The sequence below is a fragment of the Protopterus annectens genome, chromosome 16.part0 (assembly GCF_019279795.1).
Source record: "Protopterus annectens isolate FY-2018-M chromosome 16.part0, PAN1.0, whole genome shotgun sequence".
NCBI lineage: Eukaryota > Metazoa > Chordata > Ceratodontiformes > Protopteridae > Protopterus > Protopterus annectens.
In genome coordinates, this window is record NC_056750.1 from 39,210,008 (window position 1) to 39,237,749 (window position 27,742).

The 27,742-nt window shown below is 38.5% G+C and overlaps 1 protein-coding gene across 1 annotated transcript in view; it reads left to right on the forward strand.

Annotated features, from left to right (window-relative positions):
- The window catches only part of RAPGEF1 (Rap guanine nucleotide exchange factor 1), a 2,911,094-nt gene that overhangs the window by 1,011,941 nt on the left and 1,871,411 nt on the right, over nucleotides 1-27,742 (forward strand). The window contains exon 5 of the mRNA XM_044058589.1: nucleotides 23,414-23,502. Within this exon, the coding sequence (XP_043914524.1) occupies nucleotides 23,414-23,502 (89 nt within the window). The remainder of the gene's footprint in view (nucleotides 1-23,413; nucleotides 23,503-27,742) is intronic.

Genomic DNA, 27,742 nt, shown 5'->3' on the forward strand with positions numbered 1-27,742 from the left:
TTTTGTAACTGTCGCTTTAAGAAGGCATTTTTAGGGAGGCGGAGTTGGCGTCAAAAAAGTTGATTTAAACTGTTTTTAACCATTAGTTATGGCATTCTGATGAAGTCCACATTTAGTGGATGAAAGCGCTTAATGTTTTCTTGTGTGTGTATGGTAGAATAAAGGAGTTGCTTCCACCACCAGTTATCATTTATTGTGCATCCGTTTATACTCCAGCATTTTGTTTTTGACTTTTCTGGTGTTGCTTGGCTGGCGTATTTGTTCTACTTTTACAGTGTGAGTTCTGTCAGTAAGCCAGTTGGCAACACATCGAGTGACGTAGGGATTAATGCCCAGCTTAGTAAGTTTATCTATGATTCCAGAGTAGGGGGACGGTGTCAAAGGCTTTGGCGGTGAGGTCCAGATAGGCTGTGTGGACTGCCTTACCCTCGTCCACTGCTCTGGAGACTGATTTGAAAAAGTCAGTAAGGTTCAGGAGACAAGATCGGCCTTTCACGAACCCAACTGGGTGGGGTCCAGTGTTTTAAGGTTGCCAGTGTCTTTGTTTATAAGTTCCATGTTAATACATTCCATGCCCTTGCAGATCAGGCTCGTCAGACTGATTTGGCGGTAGTTCCCGGGATCCAAAGTGGATCCCCCCTTGTGGAGTGGGATAACTGTAGCTGTGCGCCACTCAGTGGGCACGAAGCCTGATGTGAGGGTATGATTAAATATGACACTTAGGTGAGGTGCCAGTTCATTTTGTAGTTCATGTAGTACACAGCCCGGGATGTCATCTGGTCCTATGGATGCTGTATTCTTAGCTTTGGAGAGTGCATTTTTTTATCTGTGTGGCCATTATTACCGGAATTTGGCAGTCTTCCAGTATTGAGATGGGCCATTTAGGTGGTGAGAGGGGGGTGAAGTTGGCACTGAATCGATCTGCCAGGATATTGGCAATATCCTTGCGATCAGTATATTTAATGCCATTCTGTTGTAGCTCAGAGCAGATCTGAGGATTGCCATTTAGATTCTTGACATAGTTATAGAATGCCTTGTGGTTGTCTTTGGAATCTTTGGCAATTTTGTTTTTGTAACTAGCTTTGGAGGATTTTATGAGGGATCTCAGCTTCTTAATGAGGAAGTAACTGCCAGTTTAGGTTGTGATCACCTCACAGCAACTTACCAAACCATTTCTCATTAAAGTGGACTGCATCTCCTCCTTCCGGGCTGCCTTTCACCTCAGCGATATGCAGGATTTCCTTTCTTAGATTACTGTTATAGTATTACAGTACTACGGGGGTTATTTTGCCAAGTTAACCTGACGGACGTCTGGCATACCAAAGCCAAAATTTTGTATAGACTCGTATGTCCAGTGTATGACCTATGCCCATGGGCATAGTGGTACATAGATGTAGAAGCACAAGTTCCTCAGATTCTCTTGCTACCAGTCTGACTGCAAGGTCTTCTTCCCATATGTCTACTTTTCACATTGTTGTTGGCCGTTACCATTACGCAAACTTATTCATGTAAGTGCTTTGATGGGAAACATTATTTTTCATTTAAAAATGTGTTAATTTCAGCTGAGAGAGAGAAATGTTGCTATGGTAGGTAGTTACGTTATAAAAACCTCCAGTCCAAGTGCTTATTTTGTCTAGGAGCTAAACACTATTACAGAAACTGTCAGAACTGCCCATTGTTTGTTCCTGAGATCCCTAAATCAACTTTCCTGCTAGAAACACAATGTCTGAAGTATCTCATGCTAAGCAAGATAGTGGATACCTCTACATCAGATGCCCCGCTCGCACCAGAAATGAAGTTCAAGAGCACTAGGCCTGAATAGTCTGCTTCCCTGCCTGATTTGGATGCACTCGTGAAATGCTGCAGGAATTCGGGGTACAATTTGACTCCTTTTTGATCACTTACTACCGTGACCGAGCCAGAGGCCTGTATAGTGTTTGACTCTCGCATGTCTAATATGGTTGACAAGGAAGAAACAAGGGTGATAATTTAAGAAGGACTGGAGGGCATTCCTCAAACCCTTGTGCAGGACGCGGTGCGCGGAACTTTGTTGAGGTCCACCATACTTCATAAGGGCAGATGTCACCCCTAAGAAAAGGAAACATTCAATTAAAAAGGTTTCTACTGTTCAGACTCAGGAAGCGGAATGGATGGTGTTCTCAGAGGGCCCGTGTAAGGCCATCTTGTCTCAGAAACCCCTTTCATTCATTAATTTTTTTTTTTTTAAACAATTTTATTAAATTCCGACTTAAGATATAGGCAAACATACATTAACAGAAAACAAAACAAATTACATTAACATTTCGTTCTATTTACGTACTTTTCTTTGTAACTATCATCAGCCAGCATTACATAAATTGCTGAATTCCTGCCTTCCCTTAAACCCCACGCCTTCTTAACATTATTCTGCATGTACTATTCCCACAATTTCTTTTATTTCTATGTAATTTGTTCCTTTCCTTTTTCTAAAGATCCCTCTTCCAGTTTTTCTTTTTTCATAGTATTCAGTATTTCAAATATAGTTTTAGACTTTGATTTCCATTTTCTAGTAAATGCTTTTTTGGCATCCAAAAGAATTAAACTTTATAAGGTCTAACTGTGTCTAGGCATTTCAGATCTTGTATTCCAGCTCAGGAAAAAAAATATATATATATATATGTGTGTGTGTGTGTGTGTGTGTATATATTTGGTCACCTAGTATTTCTGACCGAGCCTGCAACATTTGCCATCTACCTGAGGAAAAATTAGTTGGGGTACAAAAATACACATACAAACACTTGTACGCAAATATCCTAAATGTTTTGGACTTTGTTGCATACTTGGGAGCCATATGTATATCCTTTCATTGTTCCCTGTAAATTGCTTTTCCAGTCTCTCTCCTCAATTTTTTTCTAACTTTCTCTGATTGATTCATGTAGTTTTGTTTGACATTTTTTTTAACCAGGAAAATCTGACTGAGATTATATCCCATTTTCAGCAGGGTTCTAGGGAGAGAAGCTCCTCATTGACATAATATAGCTACTATTAAATAAAGTTATTGCAAAGCTTGATACAGAAGAATGACATTAAATAAGTAAACATTTAGTGTGAATCTATACTTACTGCAATATTTGGACTTATGTAACAAGCTGAAAAAGAACATTGTCAATAGAGTATTTACAAGTTGCAGTTGATAGAGATGGCATTAAAAACAATGAGTACATTCTCTGGAGCAGAGATGACTAGATAATATAGCCTAGGCAAAAAATATATTTGATCTTTGTCTAAGATGTATGTTTTACTAACTCCTTCAGTCTGAACATTGTCAAAGTATGCTGGTGGCGGAAAGCGGGAGGGACTAGTTCAGCCCGAGGCAGTGCAGGAGCAGAGCCACGTTTTAGTCAAGTAGTCTTTTAGTAGTAGTGTGAAGTTGAATAGGCTAGAGGTAAATTTCATTTGCAGAAGGATAGAATTCCATTTTTAGTGACAGAGTACAAGTAGAGAGTTTGGCCAGAGGATTTGTGAGGTTTGTTTATATCGAGAAGATGATGTTCACTAGATCGAAGTAGTGTATTAGGGAAATAAGAATGGAGAATAGGAGTGAAGCATCGCAGTCATTGGCTTTGTGAATAATGTGAGCGGTGATCAGCTGTATGTATTCCAAGTGTTTAAAGCAATATTTTATATGTTCTACTAATTATCCTATTTTTAACAGCAGCTTAGATTCAACTTAAAACTCTACCAGTGCAGGTTTTACTTAAGATTCATGTATTCTGATATTTAATCTCCGATAGTGAAGGCAGTCCCTAGCCTACAGTCCAGATGTCTTCTTGGTCTCATTCCAATCTATAACCTTTCCCACTCAGTTATCTCCTCCCAGTATCTTGGTTTCTTTTGTCAGTTTTCTCCAGTAAATTCCAGCACCCACTTGCCTATTTTCTGTATCCCTACTTTGTCATCCATATTGACAAAATCTGCTTTCATCGTTCTTATATTGGCTTAATTCTTACAGTACTTTCTGCTGTTTTATAGTATTAAAACAGTACCAATACAAGACCCTTGTTATTCTCACTGAGAATCTGCATCCAAACTCCCACGCTCTCTATGTCTTGAACTTCACCCCTGCGTCATTGTCATTCCTTTCCATTCTGAATTATGACCTTCTTTTTGTGTTGTGTATATGCCTGAACTCTGTAGCTCCAAAATATCCCTTCAAATCAGATAATCCTAACCTACATTGTTCTATTGGAAGGATTCATTTATGCCACTTAACTCTTGCCCTCTTCCCCTCCAAGATAAATTCCTTCAACTTATTGTCCACAGCGTCTCCACTTGTTGAGAAAAATAGGCTTGACATGTACATAAAACTAATGGGACTAAAAGCATTTCCACTGCTTGTATCTTACTATCCATAGCCATAAAAAGAACTTCCAGTTTCTCAGTTTTTGTTTAGTCCCTTCCCACATATCCTTAACTGCCATAACACAAACCTTTTTAATCCATACTCCTAAATCCTTCATCTTATCATCTCTCCTTAAATGCGGGTGTTGCTGAACTAATTTGTGTGTGAGTACGTAATTTACGACTATAGTCTTTGTTTTATCTTTCAAGTATTTTTGTGATATAAAATTAACAAACTGTCTCAGAATGCTCCACAACACTGAGATGTCCTTTTCTGGATTTATCAGGTATAAAATATCTGCAAATACTCAACTTTTCTTGGTTTCCCCCTTCCCTTTTCATTCCTGTTATCTCCTTCTTATACCCCCTTCCCCCGAAGAGACAGCATGAATCTTCATCTGAGGAAGAGAAGGAATCTGATTCTGATGAAGATTCCCTAGCTTATTCATCACAGATCTATTCTCCTGGTCAGCTTGCCTCTGATGAGGAGAGCATCTTCACCCCGTGACTCCCCCATTGAGGAAATCTATGAAGTGGTGCAGCACTTTGATTGGGAATCCAAACTGTCATCCAATCTGATGTACAAAAATATATAACTTGTTAGTGGTAGAAGCTCCTAAGCCTTACCCTTTCCCTCCAGTCATGGAGGCCATAATGCATGCCTTTGCATCCACTTCTCCTGATTTCCAGACTCCAGCACCCAAAAAGCCTGTTAGGTTTTATAAGGTACATGAGGAGCTTAAGTTTCTTTACAAAAGTCCTGTTTCAGATCCTTCTGCCTTTTCCATTCCTGCTAACAAACCCACTGTGCTTCTGTCAGCAGCTAATGTTTTGCCATCTGGTAGAAATAGCAGGGCCATGGACATGCATGAGAATAAGGATTGCAATTGTAACTCTTGCTTTCAGAGCTTTGAACTACCCAAACTCAAATGACAACATACCTTTTCTCCATTTTAGGATATCTTTATATGACCATAGCTAACCTTGGAGCTTCTGATTCTAAGCAGTAAGCAAGTTCCATGCTCAGTCAGGCTGCACATGTTGCAAGCATTCATACGATTGAATGCAGCTGTGACCCTGCAGAGGCTTCTTCCAGGACTTCTGCTACTGGATCAGTTATTACAAGATTTGTTTGACTTCACATACAGTCCCTCCCTGAAGATGCAAAGGCCAAGCTCTTAGATTCTTCCCTTCACAAGGACCTTTCATTTGGATCCTCTGCAGCAGAATTTTTCAAGACACTGCAAGAGAAGGGCAATGTGATGCAGGACTTTGATAGAAGCTGTAAGTAGCTATTCAGTAGCTATTCAAAAGAGTTGTAAAACACACAAGATGTAGACCTCAATGGTGGCAAATCATTTATTCCAGAACTATCAGACAAGTGCTTTCATCTCCAAGGTAGTATACCAGAGACGACCTCAGATCTAAATCACACAGAATCAGTCACATGATTTCTGTAACAAGCAACTAAAGTAAATAATTGAAGCAAAACAGTACCAAATACAAGCCCCTTGACGTGCTCCATATTAAATAAGATAAAAATACAAAAAAATCAAACAATAATACCCAGTTTGTAAAAAAAAAACAAAAAAAAAGTTATCTAAGTTGAGCCTTGATCTTTAAAAGGCATCCAGTGGATGTCATGTCATTAAGACCAGGCCAGCTAACTGCATTAAACTGCCGAATCCAATATAATTCCTGTTTCTCAATATGAAGTGACCAAGCTGCACCCCTAATATTACGTGTCACCTTTTCTATAATAGCGAACTTAAAATGATGCCCTGGATGTTCTAAAATATGTCGGTGTAATGCATGAGTAGTTTTGTTATTGTTTATTTCATAATTGTGCTCATACAATCCTTCCCCTTAGTCTGCGTTCGGTCTTCCCAACATAAAATTATAGGCACTTCTGACAAAGTACAACCACACCAAACCTCTCACGTAGAGCTTTGCTCGGCCAACCAAACTATAAGAACACACAACGGCCAGCAAATGATGTCCCAAAAGTATTTTATTAACAAAATCACATAGGATAAAAATATCCCAAACTCCAAACCGGTTTCGGTTTCCCTTCTTCAGTGGAGCATATGAATTATATAGAGAGCCAAATAAACACATGATACTATAAATAGTATCTGTTGGTCCAATACTAACCAATCAGAGTAAACTATTGTGGTCTAATAAGACCTTAAGCACCAAAAGTTACACAAATGCATTCAAAAATGAAAAAGTAAATAAAGAAAAAATAAAAATAAAAGTCATTATACAGACTTGCACATATTCTTGGGTAAATAACAACACTACATAATGTCAATATAGGTTTGTAATGCCTGGGCACTCATTAATCAGCATTATACCAAAGGTATATGTATAAGTTAAAGATGATCATTAATACCTGGGGGAAATAATGCACCCAAATGTATAATCCAGTATTTCTCCTTGTGTGTTAAAATATTGTCCCACCCTAGTTGGTGGCTTCTGTCGCCAACAACCCGATCTATAATAGTGAACCTAAATTTAGCTGTAGGGTGCTTAATTGTGTGTTGATAGAGGGCATTGGTTGCTTTCTTATTTCTAATGTTACTTCTGTGTTCCCCAATTCTAATTTTTAATGTACACAAGTTGTAGACCTCAATGGTGGCAAAGCATTGACAGGTTCCAGGTGGCAACTATGACCCAACTTGTGGAACAATTCCAAAAACTTTAAATCATATACCTTACTAGTATTAGCACTACTGAAAGATTTTGTTTTATTAATTTCATTGCATGACATACAATGCCAATTGAAGCAAAAAGTGCCAATCAATTCTTTACCCGTCCATTGTTAATTGTTTGTATCTGGCACCTCCACTAACATGATGTTTATAATGTGAGAAAATGGAACCAAGTGTTTTGCCCCTTCTATAGGAAAATTGACAGTGTGTCCCAAGATGATGTCTGAGAACCTCATTGCCCATCAAAATATTCCAATTTCTATTCACAATTTCTCTAATTATTTGATTATTTCTGCCATATGTGGTGACTAATCTTAGGACCATATTACATGTCACCTTTTCTATAATAGCGAACTTAAATTCCAGATGCCCTAGTTCTAAAATTGTCGGTGTAATGCATGAGTAGTTTTGTTATTGTTTATTTCATAATGTCAAACTCTGAATAGCCTCTATCAAGGAACCTATTCACAAGATCAAAACTGGCTAGCTCATAATCCTCCCTACTGGAATTAATTCTTTTGTTACGGTAGAACTGAGATTTATGATGTTCGGACAGTGTTGAATTTGCCCCTCATCGTAAAAGTAAAACCATTTATGTCAAAAGATTCACCTACAGAGCAACAAATATTTCCTATATATTTTTGTTCGTGTCCTGTGTATAGTCAATCAATTTTTTTAAAATTCAGTCCTTTTTTTATTTATAAAATTAGGTTTGTCCCCTGATTTTTTTCTGAACTAGATGGTGGTCATGTAAAATTACCGGATTTTTTAATAAGGTTCCTAACCAGAAAACTCTTTCTGTTAAAAGTGGTAATAAAACATAATACAATTCTGTTTGAGCTTGGATTGTATGGAAAAATATTGCATGTTCTTGATTTGTCAAAATGGAAATAAAATAAGTATTGAATCTTTTTTGGACCATATCATTTCTAACATTTTCAGTAAAATCCCTGTGGTAACCTCTTCTAAGAAACATACTACAAAATAAGTCACACTATGTAATGAATTCATCAAATACTGTTGTCCTACAGGATGCCTTGACCAATTGGTCTTTTACAACATTTTATTTTCTGGCTGGGGGGGTGAGAATTGTTAAAGTGTAGAAGCATGTTTGAGTAGGTAGGTTTGTGTTAAATCTTGAATGTATATTTTCTGTGAAAAAAATCCTTAGCAAATAAAACATCAAGACAGTGAGTACAATTCTCCTCTAATTCATAGGAAAATCTTAAAAATGTAATATTGTTAATATAATCAGTAAAGCCCATGATGCTTTATCTTTTCTCCACACAATGAAAATACCATCCAAGTACGTTAAGTATAAAACACAAGCCTCAAACCATTCATTGTTAAATAAAAACCTGTTTCCCATTCTACCATAATATTTGCAGACAAACTTCCACATGCAGCCCCCATGGCAACACCTTTCTCTTGAAGGAAGAATTAATTCTCAAAAATGATAAAATTGGTTTTAGTGCGATTTCTAAAATCTCCTCATAAGATTAATGTGATCTGTTTCAATCCTTTCTTAAAAAGAAATTCCATAAACCATAAGATACCAATATCATGTGGTATCACAGGATAGATATCTTTTATGCCAGTGGTTAAAAAAATACAAGATTCAGCATACATAAGAGTATTGCAACATTTTAAAAAGGCCCAAGAGTCAGTATATAAATGGTGTTCGTTGTGCAAAAAATGTTTTAATTTAAAATCCAAATACTTGGCAGAAGGGGCAGTTATAGAATTGCAGGCATGGACAGTGGGATGCATGGGTGGATTATGCAAGTCCTTGTGGATTTTAGGGAGACCAAAAATGGTGGGAATAGGATTCTCAATACTGAAATGCTTAACCTCATCCAAGCAGATACGTTGTTCTAACAGCATATCACTAAGCTATGAACATGTATTTTGATAAGCAGTTAAGTTCATTCCTAGAAACTTGGGATTCATGGCATTTTATTTGAAGACACTTATCACTGTAGTCATTGTAGTCCATAGCAACCAGCCCACCATCCTTATCTGGTTGCATTACTCTAATATTCAAGGTTTTAAACCATTTAAATAATTCCTGTTCTTCCCTAGACATGTTAACATGCATAATTAATATGTTTTTGACTTGAACAGTGTCTAAGATCTAAATCACAAACCTCTTCAAAAGTTGCCAAAGTCGGGTGGAGTGGAGGGTTACAAGTGCTAGTCACACTGATTCTGTTTGGTAAGGAAGGTGCATCAGGTGTCTCATTGAAATAAATTGACAAATTAAATTTCCTAATAAATGATTTAAGGTCCATTATGATGTTGCCAATATTTGTTCTCATCAGTGCAAAAGTTAATCCCTTGGCAAAAAGTTTTGCAAGAGTCTTATCAAGAGGTTGTGAGCTGAAATTGTAAATGGTAAAATCCCCAAATGAGTTAGTAACAGTAAATAAGTGGAATTTCCCATGTCTAAGGTAGGAAGCATTGTCTCTGCCTCCAATTCCTCTTCCTGTAGTGTTGTTGCCCATCCAGTTGGCATGAATGATGGGGAGTATTGAAACTCCGATTCCATTAGTTCTGTTGTATGGGCGGATTTGGTTCTCAATTGCCTCATTTGGTTGCTTTGGTTCTGTTCTTTGATCCTCTCTGATCATTGAAGTTGTGGAAAATCCGATTGGGAGGGGACATAGCATCATTACTGATTAGCTCAGTTTGTACGTCTTCTTGATGATCATTAGTTGGTTGTTGAACTAGCAAATTAGGAAAATTGTTACCCCATTCTTGTGACACAGGGGGATACAGTTAAGCAGTATTCTGTACATAGTCTTTACTGCCCCTCTCAAGTTTCTTAAAATTTCTCTCCCTCATTTTGCAGATAATCTGATCAATATTAGAAACAATACGTAAGTAATCACCCTTGTGTTTTTCAAATAAAAGATCCAATGTAATAATGTTTATTCTGCACTCCTATCTCATTGAGTTTCTCTATAATTTTTTATTATGTTTAACTATGTCCATGTATTCACATTTGTGTTTATCAAATAGGACGAGCAGCTCATTATGGAGTGCAGAATTTCTGATTAACCCAGTAGGGTACGTCCATGACCTCAGCCCTTTTGGAACAGTATTAGTTCTTCAATAAGGTATACATTCTGTAGTTGCAGTTTAACACACCTTAGTTAATTTCTATTTAAAGGCTTCCAAATTTTTATTAGTGGAGTCATTGCAGTCCTGTTGCTAGAATTAAATCCAAGTTTACATTGGAGCCAATCATTAAAACTAGGGCTATTGTGAACAGGCTGCATAAACCAAACACGGAACCTGGTACCTCAGCAAATCGGCTAAAAACACAGCAAGTCGGCTGATAACACAAATCGTAGTGCGTAAAAAGGTTTTATTAAAGTGTACAAAGAATAAAATCCACTTTTCGTCGGGAGCAATCTCCCAACTCCCTTAGAACAAACATGGGCGTAATAACAACACATCTTTTATATATAGTTAATTAATTAGTTAGTTAATTAATTAGTTAGTTAATTAAACGTATGATACACTAATTAATTAATCCATGAAATTGTATACATAAACTAAATCAATGCAGTAAACGCTAAAAAGTTGCTGGTAAATAAATAAATAACTTGGTAATAAAAACCAGGATTTATGAGCACACATACTGCATAAGTAAGAAGAAAATGAAACCGCACTTGCTAGACACATAAGTGACTTTGAGGGACATGAATTCAAATTTAGAGTTATTGATCAGTTATTTAATGATGGAAGAGGTGGTCCTGAGTCATTAAAATTGGAGAGAATAGAATTGCTTTGGCAACTTAGAGTGAATGCTTGCCAATACCCTGGTCTTAATGAAATGTGTTCAATTATGTGTATTCTTAGATTGAAAAATCTTAATAGATAAGGAAAGTAATGAGAACAGATGTCTTGTATATTAGAGAACACTAACAACACTAACGATAATTTTTTGGTAACTTTCTGGTATTAAAAGTTTATCAGTATTTGTTTACACCATTATTACTGTTAGAAGAGGTTGTCTATATACTTTTATATATATCAATTTTTTTACATTTTTATTGTTATATTTATTTTTACTATTACTACAATGTTACATTGCTGTTGCATTAACATGCAAATATATATATATATATATATATATATATATATATATATACACAATATATTTATGCTTGTTAACAATAAATAAATAATTCATTAATATTTCCTAATAATTAATAATATACATTTGTTTACATACACATTCATTTTCTTTTACTTTTTACATATATTTCATAATGAAACTTTAGTACACTTAAATGCATAGTTGGTGGAATGTTAGTAGGTTTACTTACCCACCTATTTATTTATCGACTAATTTAATTTATTTGTTGATTTATTTATTTGTTTATTCATTGTTAGTTGATGAACGGATATTTGATAAAATGAGGTGGAAACCTTGTGAACAGTTGTCAATAGTTGCTTAATCAAATCAAATTTTATTCTAAATTTTATTATATATCTAATATATATATATATATATATATATATATATATATATATATATATATATATATATATATATACTTTTTTATTTTTCTTATAGATATACACACAATTTTGAAACACTAAGCTGTTTTTTATTACCAAGTTATTTATTTATTTACCAGCAACTTTTTAGCGTTTACTGCATTGATTTAGTTTATGTATACAATTTCATGGATTAATTAATTAGTGTATCATACATTTAATTAACTAATTAATTAACTATATATAAAAGATGTGTTGTTATTACACCCATGTTTGTTCTGAGGAAGTTGGGAGATTGCTCCCGACGAAAAGTGGATTTTATTCTTCGTACACTTTAATAAAACCTTTTTACGCACTACGATTTGTGTTATCAGCCAACTTGCTGTGTTTTTAGCCGATTTGCTGAGGTACCAGGTTCCGTGTTTGGTGTAAGAAGTTAGCTATTTTTCACAAGTTTGTCCTAACAGGCTGCATAAAGACATTGAACGTGACAGGATTAGATGAAATACCTTGTTACTGTAGATTCATATTTGAGGCATTAGGGCTAATATGAATTTGTCCTGGGGGGATGGAGCTGGTGTTCAGGCTCAACTGGTGATACATACTGGCAGAAAGTTCTTCCAAATGCTGGGACAATTGCTGCACCAGCATTATAAGATTACCAACTGAAGCAGCCAAGTCGTCAGAATCAGTATTGGCGTGGAGTAATTGAGACTGGTTGCTCACTCTAGTGCCATAAGTCCAAAAAAGCAAACAATTGTACTAATGAAGAAAAGCAAACTGTAACCTCAATGGTAGCAAACCATTTATTTCAAATCTGCCAGACAAGCACTTTCGTCTCCAAGGTAGTATACCAGAGACTTCATCAGATCTAAATCACACAGAACCAGTCACCTTAAATGTAGTAAAGCAGACACACGGTTTCTTTAATAAGCAATTAAAAATTAAAGTAAATCAAATACAAGACTTTTGAAGTGTTCTGTATTAAATAGATAAAAATCAAACAATAATACTCTGTGTAAAAAAAAAAAAACTTTAAGGTGAGCTTTAATTTTTAAAAGGCATCTAATGGATGCCGTGTCATTAAGTCATTTGTGCATGGGAAGAACACAAGCTCTAGCATGCGCGTCCATAATGATTTAAGCCAAACTTTAGTATGGTGAAGCTTGTGGTTTTAGCTGTTTGTTTAGGGTAACTAACCCTTTATGGAGAAGTAAATTTCCCATTTGAACGTGTATATAATTTTGTCTGTTTGCGAGTTAAAGCTAGCTGGAGAGTTTAAAATATATTTAGTTTCTTTTTTCTTGCATGTTTTATTGAAGCAAAAAGTCTGGGAAAATGTGGCGCAAGTTTAAACAGATATAAGACATATCAAATGCATACTAGATCAGTCAAGCATTATTATGTACATATAACTTGCAAGCTCAAAGCACATATTTAAGAGAGCTACCATCCAGAGTAGGTGACCACAGTAGCTTCTTCTCAATTTTAATATGGAATATCATTGGCGTTGCAGGTACAGACAAAAATTAAAGAATACCGAATTATATTAAAGAATTGTAGGGTGCAAATAGTGATAAGACACATTTGGATAAAAATGAACCCATGAATTTGGGAAAGAAAAGACTTTCAGAATGGATATTCAGCAGAGTATCTGGGGCAAATGAAAAGCAGGGGGTAATAATACAGATTGAGAGGGGGGCTCCAATAGTGATAGAAAAAGACAGTAATGGTTGATTTGTGGTGATAAGTGCTATTTGCAGAGAAGGAGGTTTACACTGCTAAGCATTTATATTCCTAAAACTATTAGAGCTTAAGGTAATTTTGGGAGAAATAATTCACTTTCAGCAGGGAATATTATTTATGGGTGGGGGACTGGGAACTGAGTCGCAATTTTTGAGCATGTATCGAGGACCTAGAGAGGAAAACATAACAAAGTAGTGTAGATTTCTGAAGAAATATATAAGAATATTTGGAATGGAAGATGTAAATCTGCTAGCAGGAACTCTGACAGAATTTACATATTATTCCCGAAGGTACAATAAAGTAGCTAGACTGGCTAGAAATTGCATTTCACGGGAGCACAGGTATTTAAATGAAAGCTTTGAAACACATCCAGTAACTATTTCATATCATGCCCCAGTGAAGACCAAGATAATGATGCAGGGCAGTAAATTAAATGTGAAACACTGCTGCTTTGGTTAAAAGATGGAGGGTATCTGGCTGTGTTCAGTCTTCTAGTCTTTAGAGAGTAAAGATGCCTTTGTGACCCCTGTCACTAGGGAAAAAAAATAATGGACAGTACTCAGAGTATTGGGTTGGAAGGACCCCTGAGTTAGTCTGGAAACTGTTTTCTTCTTAATTCTTGCCTCAGTGGTAATACCTCCCAATATGGATCCTGTGAAGGTAGATGTAAAAGCAGAATCCGTTAAACTCAGCCCTTAGTCCTTCAGTATACAGTTGAATAAAATAGACCACAGACCTCAGTCCTTCAATATGTTTATTGGCAAATGGGTGCTGCTTAGATGACTGAGGAAAGGTGGCTCTGAATTTATTCTGTAGCACAATAAAGGTACCCCAAGGTAGAATAACTTGGCTAGACTAGGTAGAAATTAAATTTCACAGGAACATGTGCATTTAATTGAAAGCTTCAACACACACATCCAATAACTATTTTTGATAGTATACCAGTAAAAGCTAAGATAAAAATGCAGGGTAATGAAGTAAAAATAAAACACTGACACTTTCCTATCTAGCTGATAAAAGAGAGGAGTTTAAGGAATGGGTAGTGGAAATTATTTGAGAATTATTAGAGAAGACACAAATATCTTCAGTAGTTATAGCCAGTGACTTGGTGAAATGAAAATGGAGTTTCAAAATATAATTGAAATAGAGAAAGATATGGTAAGAAGTAATGGAAATTACTTAGAGGAGATGGCAACGCTTAAAGTATTGCAGAAGAGGAATTGCACAGTACAAGAGAAGGAGTAAATGTAGAGTGCCAAGTGCTAACGTGAAAATAAGGGAGTACCTGGATAATATGCATGACTTTAGAAAGATTGCTATTAAGCAAGTAGTTTTTGATAACTCCAGAGAGCAAAACCTTTTAGCACAATGACTTAAGCAACAGAACTTTGAAAGGATTGTTGACAAATTTAGGAAACCTATAACAAGAAAAATAACCAGAGATCTTGTAGAATTTTGAGATATTCCGTAAATTTTATGAAAATTCCTATAAAGCAGGGAAATGTGGAAATCAAGAAAGAATACAAATGGAAACATATATGGAATACTTAATTATGCCAAGGTTAGAGGTAGACGAGGCTCAACAACTAACAGTTAATATAGGAGGTGATGAGATAAAAACAGTGATGTATAATGAATCTTCAGGAAAGTCTTCAGGAACAGATAATATTCCTGTGGAAGTTTGGAAATTAGGAGGGAAGAATGTGATAAAGATCTGGAAGGTTTTGTTTAATAGTATTTTAAAAGGAGGGGAAACACCAACATCTTGGAAGAATGCTGTGGTGGCTGTGTTACCTAACGATGGCAAAGATCCTTCAGACCCAGTTTCATATTTTACTTTAAAACACAATTATAAAGTGTTTGTCTGTACTACCTAAAAGAATGGCAAACGTGTTGCCAAAATTGCTAAATAAGGGTCAGTGTGGTTTTGTGAAGAGAGGGCAAACATTTGACAGTATTAATAGAACAAAGATGATCCAGAGAGAAGCTGAATATAAGAAAGTACCTCTGTTGGTGGTGGATCTTGATGCAGAGGAAGCATTTGATTGAGTAAGCTGGGACTTTGAGTAGGGCTTATGAAGCGTTTACTTTCCCTGATACAGTAAAAAAGTTAATTAGTAGGATATATGAAAGATCAGAGGCAAGAATCAAAATGGGAGGGTTCCTCTCAGATAAGCTGTGTTTGAACAGGGGAATCAGGCATGAGTGTCCTCTTTCCCCTTTCTTATTTACTTTATATTTAGAACCATTGGTAAAGGAAATAAGGGATTCTAAAATACAAGGATATAATTGTTATGGTAATCAAGAATAGTTGGCTTCATTTGCAGATAATTATTTTATACCTGATAAATCCAGAAAAGGACATCTCAGTGTTGTGGAACATTTTGAGATGGTTTCAAGTCTTTTTTTCAGGATATAAAATTAATGAAGGAAAAACAAAGGCTATAGCTGTAAATTATGTACCCATACTTGAATTGGTTCAGCAATACCCATATTTATGAGGATAGGATAAGATGAAGCATTTAGGAGTGTGGATTAAAAAGGCTTCTGTTATGGCAGCTAAGGATGTATGGGAAGGGACTAAACAAAAGATAATACAAACATTGTGAAATCGGGAACACTTATTTATGGATATGAGTAGTAAGATATAAGCAGTGAAAATGTTTAGTTTCTTTAGTCTTGTGTATTGGTCAGGCATACTTTTATCAACCCTAGGAGAAGTTGTGGGCAATAGGGAAAGGGTTAAGTGGGATAAACTTATCTTTCAATAGAGCAAGGTGGTTTAGGGTTACCTGATTTGAAAGGATTTTTTTAGAGCTACACGGTTAAGGCTTATGTACAAGAGGAAGGTTGTAATTGAAAGTGGAAAAGGTTGATGATGAAGCAAGGGAGAAGTTCAAGAAATGGCGAGAGAGAGACTTTGAACACAGATCCTTAAGGAGAATAATAACCATATAGAATGTTATATTCTTAAAGTTGCAGAAAGTATTCTAAGAACTAAGCCAATACGAGACTTGTGAAGGGAGAGTTTGCCAGTAAGGATGACTTGAAAGTAGGGGTACAGAAAATTTGCAAGAGGGGGCTGGAGTTCACTTGAAACATCTGGCAAAGGAACCAAGATAGTATGAGCAAATAACTCGAGCAGAAAATGTAGTAGTGTGATGAGACGAAGAAGATATTCGGATTGCAGGCCAAAGGTACCAGGGCTTGATGTCAGTACAGGCAAAGAGAAAGGGACAGAGACCTGCTCAGATACTGTTTAGTTGAATCTAGAAAGGATGCAGCTCTTAAAAATGGATAATTAGTAGGGCATATAAAATATTGCATGATAATTATAAGAATCAATCAGAGAAGGTTAGAAGAGATTTGAAGAGAGACTGGAAGAAAACAAAGATGTAGACATGGCTCCCAAGTTTGCGACCAAGTCCAAAATGTTTGCATAGGTATTTTTATAACCTAAGCAGAATTTTTCTTTGAATAGATAGCAAATGTTGGAGGTGTGATGGAGAAGAGAGGTAATTGGGGACATATGTTTTGGGAGTGTAATGAGTTGGCAGATTTCAGAAAAATCCCTTCAGAGTTCTCTGTCAGAAATAATGGTCGAGCAGATAGCTGTAAGTAAGGAAATGATGCTTTTGAGGTGGGACACTGAATTGCCTAGATATAATAAGGCCTTATTAAGCTTAATTCTGTTGGCTGCCAAAAAAGCAATTACTAGAAAACGGAAATCAAGTTTTAAACTGTATTTGAGGTATTGAATATTATAAAAAAGGTAAAAAAAACTGGAAGAGGGATCTTTAGAAAAGGGAAGGAACAAATTTCATAGAAGTAAATGGAAATAATAAAAATAAAAATGTTCAGGAGGAGGAGTATTGAGGATGTTCTTCGTTCCCCATTGCTGCAGTCCTTACTATTGGGTATAGTCCGCATCCAGTCGGCCCGAATACCAGAGTATAAGGCTGACGTCGGTCAGGGCGCATTAGACTGGCGTCAGTACGTCAGGGTACTAATGCGCATGACCGGCGTCATATCCTCAGTCTTTTTTGCCGCGTGGTCCGATGCAGAAGCAGTTTTGCGAGTGCAGGTTGGCGTTCTGAAATCTTTCCGAAACCGGAGTTTCAGACCGAAACAGAGTTGGCTAAGTACCCCGTTGGGGAACATTTTGGTTTTTTCTTGCCTCAGTATTTTACCGGATGTCAGAAAAAGTGAATAACTGTATTTCTTGTGGGAAACAGATACCTCATAGGGATTACCATACCTTGTGTATACCTTGTTTAGGGCCTGAGCACGACGTTGTTGGTTGCCGCTCTTGTGCTAGGTTTAACAAACGCACTATTAAGAGGAGGTTAGACTGTGCCAGGTTAATGTTTGGGAAGCGTTGCAATTATAAAATGCCGACGGATGCTCCGGCGCCCGCCCAAGAAGCGCAAGGACAAAACAGCGAAGCCTAGGGTTGATGAACCGGCAGTCCCGGACGTCGGTTCTTTAGGACTCAGTGGAGCCAGAGGTTTTGCCAGGAGTTTCCATGGAGTCCCAGGCAGAATCTTTACTGTTACAGGATGTACCTTCTCAGGAGGTAGGCCAGGCTGAGGGGGCTTCTCAGGTGACTGTTCTTCCCTCTCTTCCCAAGGTAGTTAGAGCCTCTCCTTCTGTTGCCAAAACTTCTTTGAGAGGTAGGCCTAGTTTAGCTTCAGTGGGGGCTTCTCCTAGCATTTCGGGTTCTGTACCTAAGAAACATATGCTTAAAATGGCAGAAGATTTGATTACTATGATTAGAGGTTCTATGCCCCCGCCTGATAAGAGGCCTAGGATGGAACCAGAGTTTGATTGTTTTGAACAGTGTTCAGAGGCTTCAGGGTCTTCTGCGGAAGACTTGCAGGAGTATCCTACTTATTCTGATTCTGATGTGGATGATTCCACTCCTACAGCTACTCCTCCTGAGGATTTCTCATTTTCAGAGACTCTGCATTTCATGAGGGAGCACTTTAAATGGGAAGGCCAGGATTACTCTGATTCCAGGAAAAGGCTTAGGGAATTCTTGTTTTTACCCCAGCATAGGCCCTTAGCTATTCCTCCTGTGTTGAATGTGGTGGAAGATGTTTTTGCAGAGGCTTCCTGAACCCTGACTCTTTGCCTCCTGCTCCTGTTAAGCCTGATAGGTATTATAGGGTGCCCGAAGCTCATAAGTATTTGTTTAAGAGTCCTAGGGCGGACCCAGAAACTATTTCTCAAGGGCCTAAAGGTGTTAAGGCTTCTGTGGTTAAAAATCCTGTTCCCACTGATAAAGAGGCAAGGGCTTTGGATAGGTGGGGAAAGAAAGTGTATACTTCTTCCACTCTAGCCATGAGAGCATTGAATTGTCAGTTTCACATGCTAAAATATCAGAATTACCTCCTTTCACAATTGAAATCTAAGGTGGATGCTTTGGCAGGAGGTATTGAGTGTAAAGAGTTGCTGGATTTGGTTCATGTGTCTGAACAAGTGGGTAAGCATTCTTTGCAATGTGGTTTTGATGCTGTACAAGCCTCCTCGAGGGTGGCCGCTACTAGTTCTGTTCTTCGCAGGCATGCCTGGTTGAAGGATCAGAATTTAGCTGAGCATGTTAAGACAAGGATTTTGGATGCTCCTTTACAGTCTGATGTGTTGTTTGGATCGCCTGTGGAAGCAGTTTTAAAGAAAATGGAGGACAAAGCTAAGTCTATGCAAACTGTTAAAGATTTTTGCAGGTGCAGCCACCAAATTTAGTAGAAATTGGCCGGCTAAGGGGTGGTCATATCCTGCTTATGATTCTCAGTCTAGGGGTAGGTCTAGTCGTGGTAGGGGCAGGGCTCAAGGTTCTTTTAGGCCTAGAACAGGGAGTTCGCCTGCTCAGACTTCTGGTGAGGGCAGGGGTCAGTCCTTTCGTAAACAGACCCAATGACCTGTCTTTTCAGCTGCCAGTAGATTCCCGTCTGGCAGCTCCTTTGGGAGGAAGACTGTCTCTTTTCAAAGCAAATTGGGATTTAATTACTCAAGACAAATGGGTGTTGGATATCATTCACCACGGTTACAGATTTTATTTCCATACAATGCCCCTTTCAAAGGCATGCCGGACGTTCCTCCTCCACAAAGAAAAGAGGCTCACAAGCAAGTTTCTCAATTACTCCAGATGGGGCCATTCAGCCAGTCCCTGTATCAGAAAGGGGCCTAGGATTTTATTCTCGCCTGTTCCTAGTACCAAAGAAAGGGAACACGTGGAGACCAATTTTGGATTTATCTCTCCTCAACACTTTTCTGGACATTCCCAAGTTCAAGATGTTGACGTTACAACAGCTTTTACCTCTGCTGGGCAAAGATCACTGGATGGTAACTCTAGATCTCCAGGAAGCTTACCTTCATGTGCCTATCAGGCTAAGTTGCAGGAAGTATCTGCGGTTTCGAGCTGGAAATTCTCATTATCAGTTCTCTGCATTGCCCTTTGGCTTATCTACTGCCCAGAGTATTCACAAAGGTTCTGGCTCCAGTAATAGCTTACTTCAGGCTTCAAGGAATTCAAATCTATCCTTACTTGGACGACTGCCTGATTCTGGCTCAAGAAAAGGAAGACCTTGTACAGCATCTGGAACATGTTATTGCAGTGCTAAGATGCCTAGGGTATTCTGTGAACGAAATAAAGTCCAGTCTAGTACCCTCTCAAGACATGTGCTTTCTGGGTGTGAGACTGAATACAGCAGCCCATATGGCCTTTTAACCCCGGACAAACAACAGAGTCTATCACTTTACTTCCATCAACTATCTCATCAGTCCGTGCTGACTGCAAGGACAGTCCTTCAAGCATTAGGGTTCATGGCATCTTGTATTCTGGTGCTTCCCAATGCCAAACTGCATATGAGGAAGCTACAATGGTATCTCACAAATGTATGGACACAGCACTGCCAGGATTTGGACACTGTCATTCAAATAATACCTTGCCTTCAATAAGAATTTTTGTGGTGGGCTCAGGAATGTCACCTAAACAAGGGACTCTCTGTGACCCGGCCAGAGGCGAGTCAGATTTTAACGACAGATGCCTCGGACATTGCTTGGGAGCTCATCTAAATGGAATGTGGATACAAGACATGTGGCCTGCCAGACTACTGCATCTACATATCAACATGAAGGAGATGTTAGCAGTCCAGTTTGCATTAATGGCTTTCAAGGAGTTACTTCTTCCAGGGCAGGTGTTGATTCTAACAGACAACACAACTGTCATGTGGTACATCAACAAGCAAGGGGAACACATTCTTATCCTCTATGCAGGCAAGCAATGATTTTATGGGAGACTGCGCTAAGCTTGCAACTAACTCTTCAGGCAAGGTTTCTGCCAGGAGCACAGAACTCCTTAGCAGATGTGTTAAGCAGACAAATCATGGATCCCCACGAGTGGAAACTGGATCTTCATGTATTTCAAACATTGACAGTGTCCTGGGGAACTCCAGACATAGATCTGTTCGCTTCTCCACTAAACCACCAGCTGCCACAGTATTGCACAAAGGGGTTTCATCACACAGCTTGGAAAGTGGATGCTCTGTCTTTCAGTTGGAAAAACCTTCATGTGTATGCCTTTCCTCCTCTACCTCTTCTTCCAAAGGTACTATTAAAGGTCAGACAAGACAGGCCAAGGATGATTTTGATAGCTCCAGATTGGCCTCGGCAACACTGGTACCCACTACTACGGAGTCTGGTAAGGAAGCCTCCATGGCCTTTGCCTCTGATTCCTCATCTATTGTCTCAGCAGGATGGTCATCTGCTCAATGTCAAGCTTCACTCTCTTCATCTAACAGCCTGGCATATTCTGTGTTGAAACACAGCAGGTCTCAACTTCCTCAACAAGTTTTAAATGTGATTATGGAAGCTAGAAGACCTAGTACAAGGAAAGTGTACGAGAAAAATGGAAGAGATTTTTATTTTGGAGTACAGCAAAGAATTTGCAGGTTTCTGAGCCTAATTTGAGTGCGGCTCTTCAATACCTTACTGAGTTATTGGACAAAGGTTTGTCCTTCTCTTCTATTAAGATTCATGCTGCAGCGATTTCAGCTCACTATGATTGTGACCCACCATTGTTTTCACATCCTTTGTTCAAGCAGTTTCTTAGAGGGCAAAGAATATAAGACCCCACGTAGAGCTCCTACTCCTGCTTGGGATCTCAATTTTGTGTTGGAAAAACTTACTCTACAACCTTTTGGGCCTCCCGCTACTGCTGAATTGAAATACTTGTCATGGAAGACTGCTTTTCTGTTGGCTATTACTTCTGCAAGCAGGGTGTCTGAGTTGCAGGCCCTTATGGCAGTAGAGCCATTTTGATTTTCCATAAGGATAGGGTATCATTACGTACTAATCCTTCCTTTATGCCTAAGGTGGTTTCTAGTGTGGCTTTAAACCAGACTATTCATTTGCCTACTTTCTATGCAGACCCCAAAATAAAGGGGAAAAGATTTTGCACACTTTAGATGTACACAGGCAATTGCGTTATTATTTAAGCAGGACTAAGGATTTTAGGCAGTCTCAGCAGTTGTTTGTTTCTTTTGCTTTGAGTTCGCAGGGCAAGCCTGTGTCAAAACAAACTATTTCTAGGTGGATTGGCTTTTGCATTGCATTTTGTTATTCCCATCATGGCAAGGAGATTCCAGCTGGGATTAGGCCTCATTCCACTAGGGCTGCTGCCACTACAACAGCATTTCTAAGGGGGGTGGCAACTAAGGATATTTTGGAAGCAGCTACTTGGAGTTCAGTGCATACTTTCTCTAAGCATTATCACCTTCCTATCTACTCTAAGTCTAGGGCTGGTTTTGCCACAGCTGTTTTGCAAGGCATGTTGTCAGCTCCTGCTTCTTTATGATTTGCCAGCCTCCCTTACCTCTGCTTTGGGATTCTACCCAATAGTAAGGACTGCAGCAATGGGGAACGAAGAACATAGTACAGTTTTGTACCTACCATAAATGTAGATGTTCGAGGATCCCATTGCTGCAGTCCAATTTACCCTCCCTCCTTCCCCTCTGTGTTTAGGGGTGGTTGTGTAGGTGAGGTTTCATGCTTATATTTTTTGTATATGTCCTTGTATATCTTGTACATATTTTTGGTGCAGGTATTTTGGGCCTTGTCTTTTTAGGGTCTTCTGACATCTGGGGCAAGAAAAGACTTGAGGATATGGCGTCGGTCATGCGCATTAGTACCCTGACGTACTGCCGTCAGTCTAATGCGCCCTGACCGACGTCAGCCTTATACTCTGGTATTCGGGCCGACTGGATGCGGACTATACCCAATAGTAAGGACTGCAGCAATGGGATCCTCGAACATCTACATTTATGGTAGGTACAAAACTGTACTTTTAAGGGGGAGGGCAGGAAGGAATTCAACAATATTTTTGTAATGTTGAACTGATGATGATAGCAAAGAAAATATATGTGATGCATATTGTATATCAGTGGAAAACTGTTAAAATGTTTTTTTCTGTTAATGTAAGTTTGCCTATGTTTTAAGTGGTAATTAATAATGGTGTTTAAGAATAGACAGTGAATGGCTGGCACCTGTATCCATTAGATACAAATGATATGACCTATGAATTGGGTAAGTATTTGCTTATTGCATGTTAACCATGTGGGTGTTGGATTTTTTTTCTTTCTTGATTTGCAGGAAGCATGCTTAGTCAGTAGTTGGGGTGAATACAGCCTCTGACTTGTGATGTATGACATTGCAGCTCATAGTGGATTTAGGTTTTGCATATATCAAAATGCAGAAGCATCAGGGAGAAAAATGCCAGATTGCCATGTACCTGTGATCGACCAACTAATTCTGCAAAAGCATAGCATTCCTTATACATTTTCATTGTTGAACAGTGTAAAATGCAATTCTCTCAAGCTTTATTCTTCAGGTGAATTGTTTACCATTCACAAAAATATTTGCTGTTATAATCCATTTCTTATGGTGTGTTTCTGTCTTTTGGACCATGTCCCTAATTATGTAACTTGTATGTATAACACACACAAACTGGTATAAATGGCATTGAACAGTAGTGTAATTGTCATTTTTTTTTTCTTTTTCAGGAGCTTGTGAGACTGTTGATAGAGAAGCAAGAACAGCCATCTCCAACAACACCTGTAAAGCCCAGTTTACCAGCATGTAAATCAGATAGGTACTATATCTTTACTTGTGTTTCAGAAAAAAGAATACCTGATATTGTTCAACAGTTTACAGTAAACTGCATTCATTTTCAATAGTCTGAAGTTTCCGTGAGAGATGTATAGTTAAATGTATGCAAGTTAGCTACACAGAAGGAGGTGAGACAGTTACTGGAGTTCTTAAGACCGTCTCGATCATCTCTGTGATTTGTCTTTTGCTGTACCTTTTGCATGAGGTCCTAACAGTTTATCCATAGACCCTAAAGTCTTTGGAAATTATCAGCATCATCTTCCAGAGATTGCCTGCGCATTTATATCACAGTATAATATGCAAGTGTGACCTGGTTGATCACACTGCATTTGTCTTGACAGAATATCTTTCCTGTTTTCTAACAGGACTAGAGGTTGCTCATCTAGAGGATTGACTCTCCTGTCTCAAATCAGTTATGGTTAAACTGAGTTGCCCAACTTTAGAAACCACTAATACTTGGTTGAAGGCTTGCATGACAGTCTAGTGTTACATTAATGGCCTCAGAAATCATGGAGTGGAAAATGCAGTTTAAGTGTTGTTTACCATGAGCTGGTATACTAGCCTGCGAAATTGCCAGCTTCTGGCCCATGTTCCAGATCATTTGTAGAGTCCATTCCCTACATTGACCAGATGATCTACTTTTTAATTAAACTGATAGTTACTGAGCTGTGAGTTCAAAGGGAGCATTAACAGTCTGTGCTCAAGTATTAGAGAAGTCTGTACTGGCAGAATAATCTGGTTGAAAATTACACTGGTTAAAGTCCCATCAGCAGCATGGAAAGTCACAGATGAAAAAACACTGAAGCCAGTGCTTATTGGGGCAATGGCAGCATGGCTTTACAATAGAAAGTTGTCAAGGCGTGTAGTGTTTCCCGTTAAATAACCCAAGTAATAATCAAGAAGTGTAGATGTCAGTGTAGCCTTAAGGCAATAACCCAAGTAATAAACCAGAAAAGTAGATGTCAGTGTAGCCGTAAGGCAATAACCCAAGTAAAAAACAAGAAAAGTAGATGTCAGTGTAGCCATAAGGCAATAACCCAAGTAATAAACAAGAAAAGTAGATGTCAGTGTAGCCTTAAGGCAATAACCTCAGTAATAAACAAGAAAAGTAGATGTCAGTGTAGCCTTAAGGCAATAACCCAAGTAGTAAACAAGAAAAGTAGATGTCAGTGTAGCCTTAAGGCAATAACCCAAGTAATAAACAAGAAAAGTAGATGTCAGTGTAGCCTTAAGGCAATAACCCCAGTAATAAACAAGAAAAGTAGATGTCAGTGTAGCCTTAAGGCAATAATCCAAGTAATAAATGAGAAAAGTAGATGTCAGTGTAGCCTTAAGGCAGTAACCCAAGTAATAAACAAGAAAAGTAGATGTCAGTGTAGCCTTAACGCAGTAACCCAAGTAATAAACAAGAAAAGTAGATGTCAGTGGTAGCCTTAAGGCAATAACCCCAGTAATAAACAAGAGAAGTAGATAGGCAAGGCATTTGCCACAGGTTTGAACAAGTTATGCTACAACAGTTCCCTACCTTGATAGCAGGGGATGCAACCGTGCTAACGTGAAGGTGCAAGGGAGTTCATAGCAAATGAACTGTGTTCATATTGAAAGGTTAATTTCCAGCAAAATTCTGCAATGCTCAGGACTGAGCTTGTCCCTTTGTTGCCTGTGAAGTATTGTTGAAAAAAGTGTAGAAGGAAAAGTAAATTATCTTTGCCGTTGCAACAAAGATGTGCAGAAGGGTTTATCCATAACAATGCAACAGAGATGTGCAGAAGTGTTTATCCATAACCATGCAACAAAGCTGTGCAGAAGGATTTGTCCATAACAATGCAACAAAGATGTGCAGAAGGGTTTATCCATAACAATGCAACAAAGATGTGCAGAAGGGTTTATCCATAACAATGCAACAAAGATGTGCAGAAGGGTTTATCCGTAACAATGCAACAAAGATGTGCAGAAGGGTTTGTCCATAACAATGCAACAAAGATGTGCAGAAGGGTTTGTCCATAACAGTGCAACAAAAATGTGCAGAAGGGTTTGTCTGTAACAGTGCAACAAAAATGTGCAGAAGGGTTTGTCTGTAACAGTGCAACAAAGATGTGCAGAAGGGTTTATCCGTAACAATGCAACAAAGATGTGCAGAAGGGTTTATCCGTAACAATGCAACAAAGATGTGCAGAAGGGTTTGTCCATAACAATGCAACAAAGATGTGCAGAAGGGTTTGTCCGTAACAGTGCAACAAAAATGTGCAGAAGGGTTTGTCTGTAACAGTGCAACAAAAATGTGCAGAAGGGTTTGTCTGTAACAGTGCAACAAAGATGTGCAGAAGGGTTTGTCCATAACAGTGCAACAAAGATGTGCAGAAGGGTTTGTCTATACCAGTGTAACAAAGATGTGCAGAAGGGTTTGTCCATAACAGTGCAACAAAGATGTGCAGAAGGGTTTGTCCGTAACAGTGCAACAAAGATGTGCAGAAGGGTTTGTCTATAACAATGCAACAAAGATGTGCAGAAGGGTTTGTCCATAGCAATGCAACAAAGATGTGCAGAAGGGTTTATCCATAACAATGCAACAAAGATGTGCAGAAGGGTTTATCCTTAACAAAGATGTGCAGAAGGGTTTGTCCATAACAAAGATGTGCAGAAGGGTTTGTCCATAACAGAGATGTGCAGAAGGCTTTGTCCATAACAGTGCAAGAAAGATGTGCAGAAGGGTTTGTCCATAACAATGCAACAAAGATGTGCAGAAGGGTTTATCCATAACAATGCAACAAAGATGTGCAGAAGGGTTTATCCATAACAATGCAACAAAGATGTGCAGAAGGGTTTATCCATAACAATGCAACAAAGATGTGCAGAAGGGTTTGTCCATAACAGTGCAACAAAGATGTGCAGAAGGGTTTGTCCATAACAGTGCAACAAAGATGTGCAGAAGGGTTTGTCCATAACAGTGCAACAAAGATATGCAGAAGGGTTTGTCCGTAACAGTGCAACAAAGATGTGCAGAAGGGTTTGTCTGTAACAATGCAACAAAGATGTGAAGGGTTTGTCTATAACAATGCAACAAAGATGTGCAGAAGGGTTTATCCATAACAGTCCAACAAAGATGTGCAGAAGGTTTTATCCATAACAGTCCAACAAAGATGCGCAGAAGGGTTTGTCCATAACAGTGCAACAAAGATGTGCAGAAGGGTTTGTCCATGACAATGCAACAAAGATGTGCAGAAGGGTTTGTCCATGACAATGCAACAAAGATGTGCAGAAGGGTTTATCCATAACAGTGCAACAAAGATGTGCAGAAGGGTTTGTCCATAACAATGCAACAAAGATGTGCAGAAGGGTTTGTCCATGACAATGCAACAAAGATGTGCAGAAGGTTTTATCCATAACAGTCCAACAAAGATGCGCAGAAGGGTTTGTCCATAACAGTGCAACAAAGATGTGCAGAAGGGTTTGTCCATAACAGTGCAACAAAGATGTGCAGAAGGGTTTGTCCATGACAATGCAACAAAGATGTGCAGAAGGGTTTGTCCATGACAGTGCAACAAAGATGTGCAGTAGGGTTTATCCGTAACAGTGCAACAAAGATGGGAAGAAGGGTTTGTCCATAACAGTGCAACAAAGATGGGCAGAAGGGTTTGTCCGTAACAGTGCAACAAAGATGTGCAGAAGGGTTTGTCCATACCAATGCAACAAAGATGTGCAGAAGGGTTTGTCCGTAACAGTGCAACAAAGATGTGCAGAAGGGTTTGTCCGTAACAGTGCAACAAAGATGTGCAGAAGGGTTTGTCAGTAACAGTGCAACAAAGATGTGCAGAAGGGTTTGTCCGTAACAGTGCAACAAAGATGTGTAGAAGGGCTTGTCCGTAACAGTGCAACAAAGATGTGCAGAAGGGCTTGTCCGTAACAGTGCAACAAAGATGTGCAGAAGGGTTTGTCCGTAACAGTGCAACAGAGATGTGCAGAAGGATTCGTCCGTAACAGTGCAACAGAGATGTGCAGAAGGGTTTATCCATAGCAATGCAACAAAGATGTGCAGAAGGGTTTGTCCATAACAATGCAACAAAGATGTGCAGAAGGGTATATCCATAACAAAGATGTGCAGAAGGGGTTGTCCATAACAATGCAACAAATATGTGCAGAAAGGTTTATCCATAACAATGCAACAAAGATGTGCAGGAGGGTTTGTCCATAACAGTGCAACAAAGATGTGCAGAAGGGTTTGT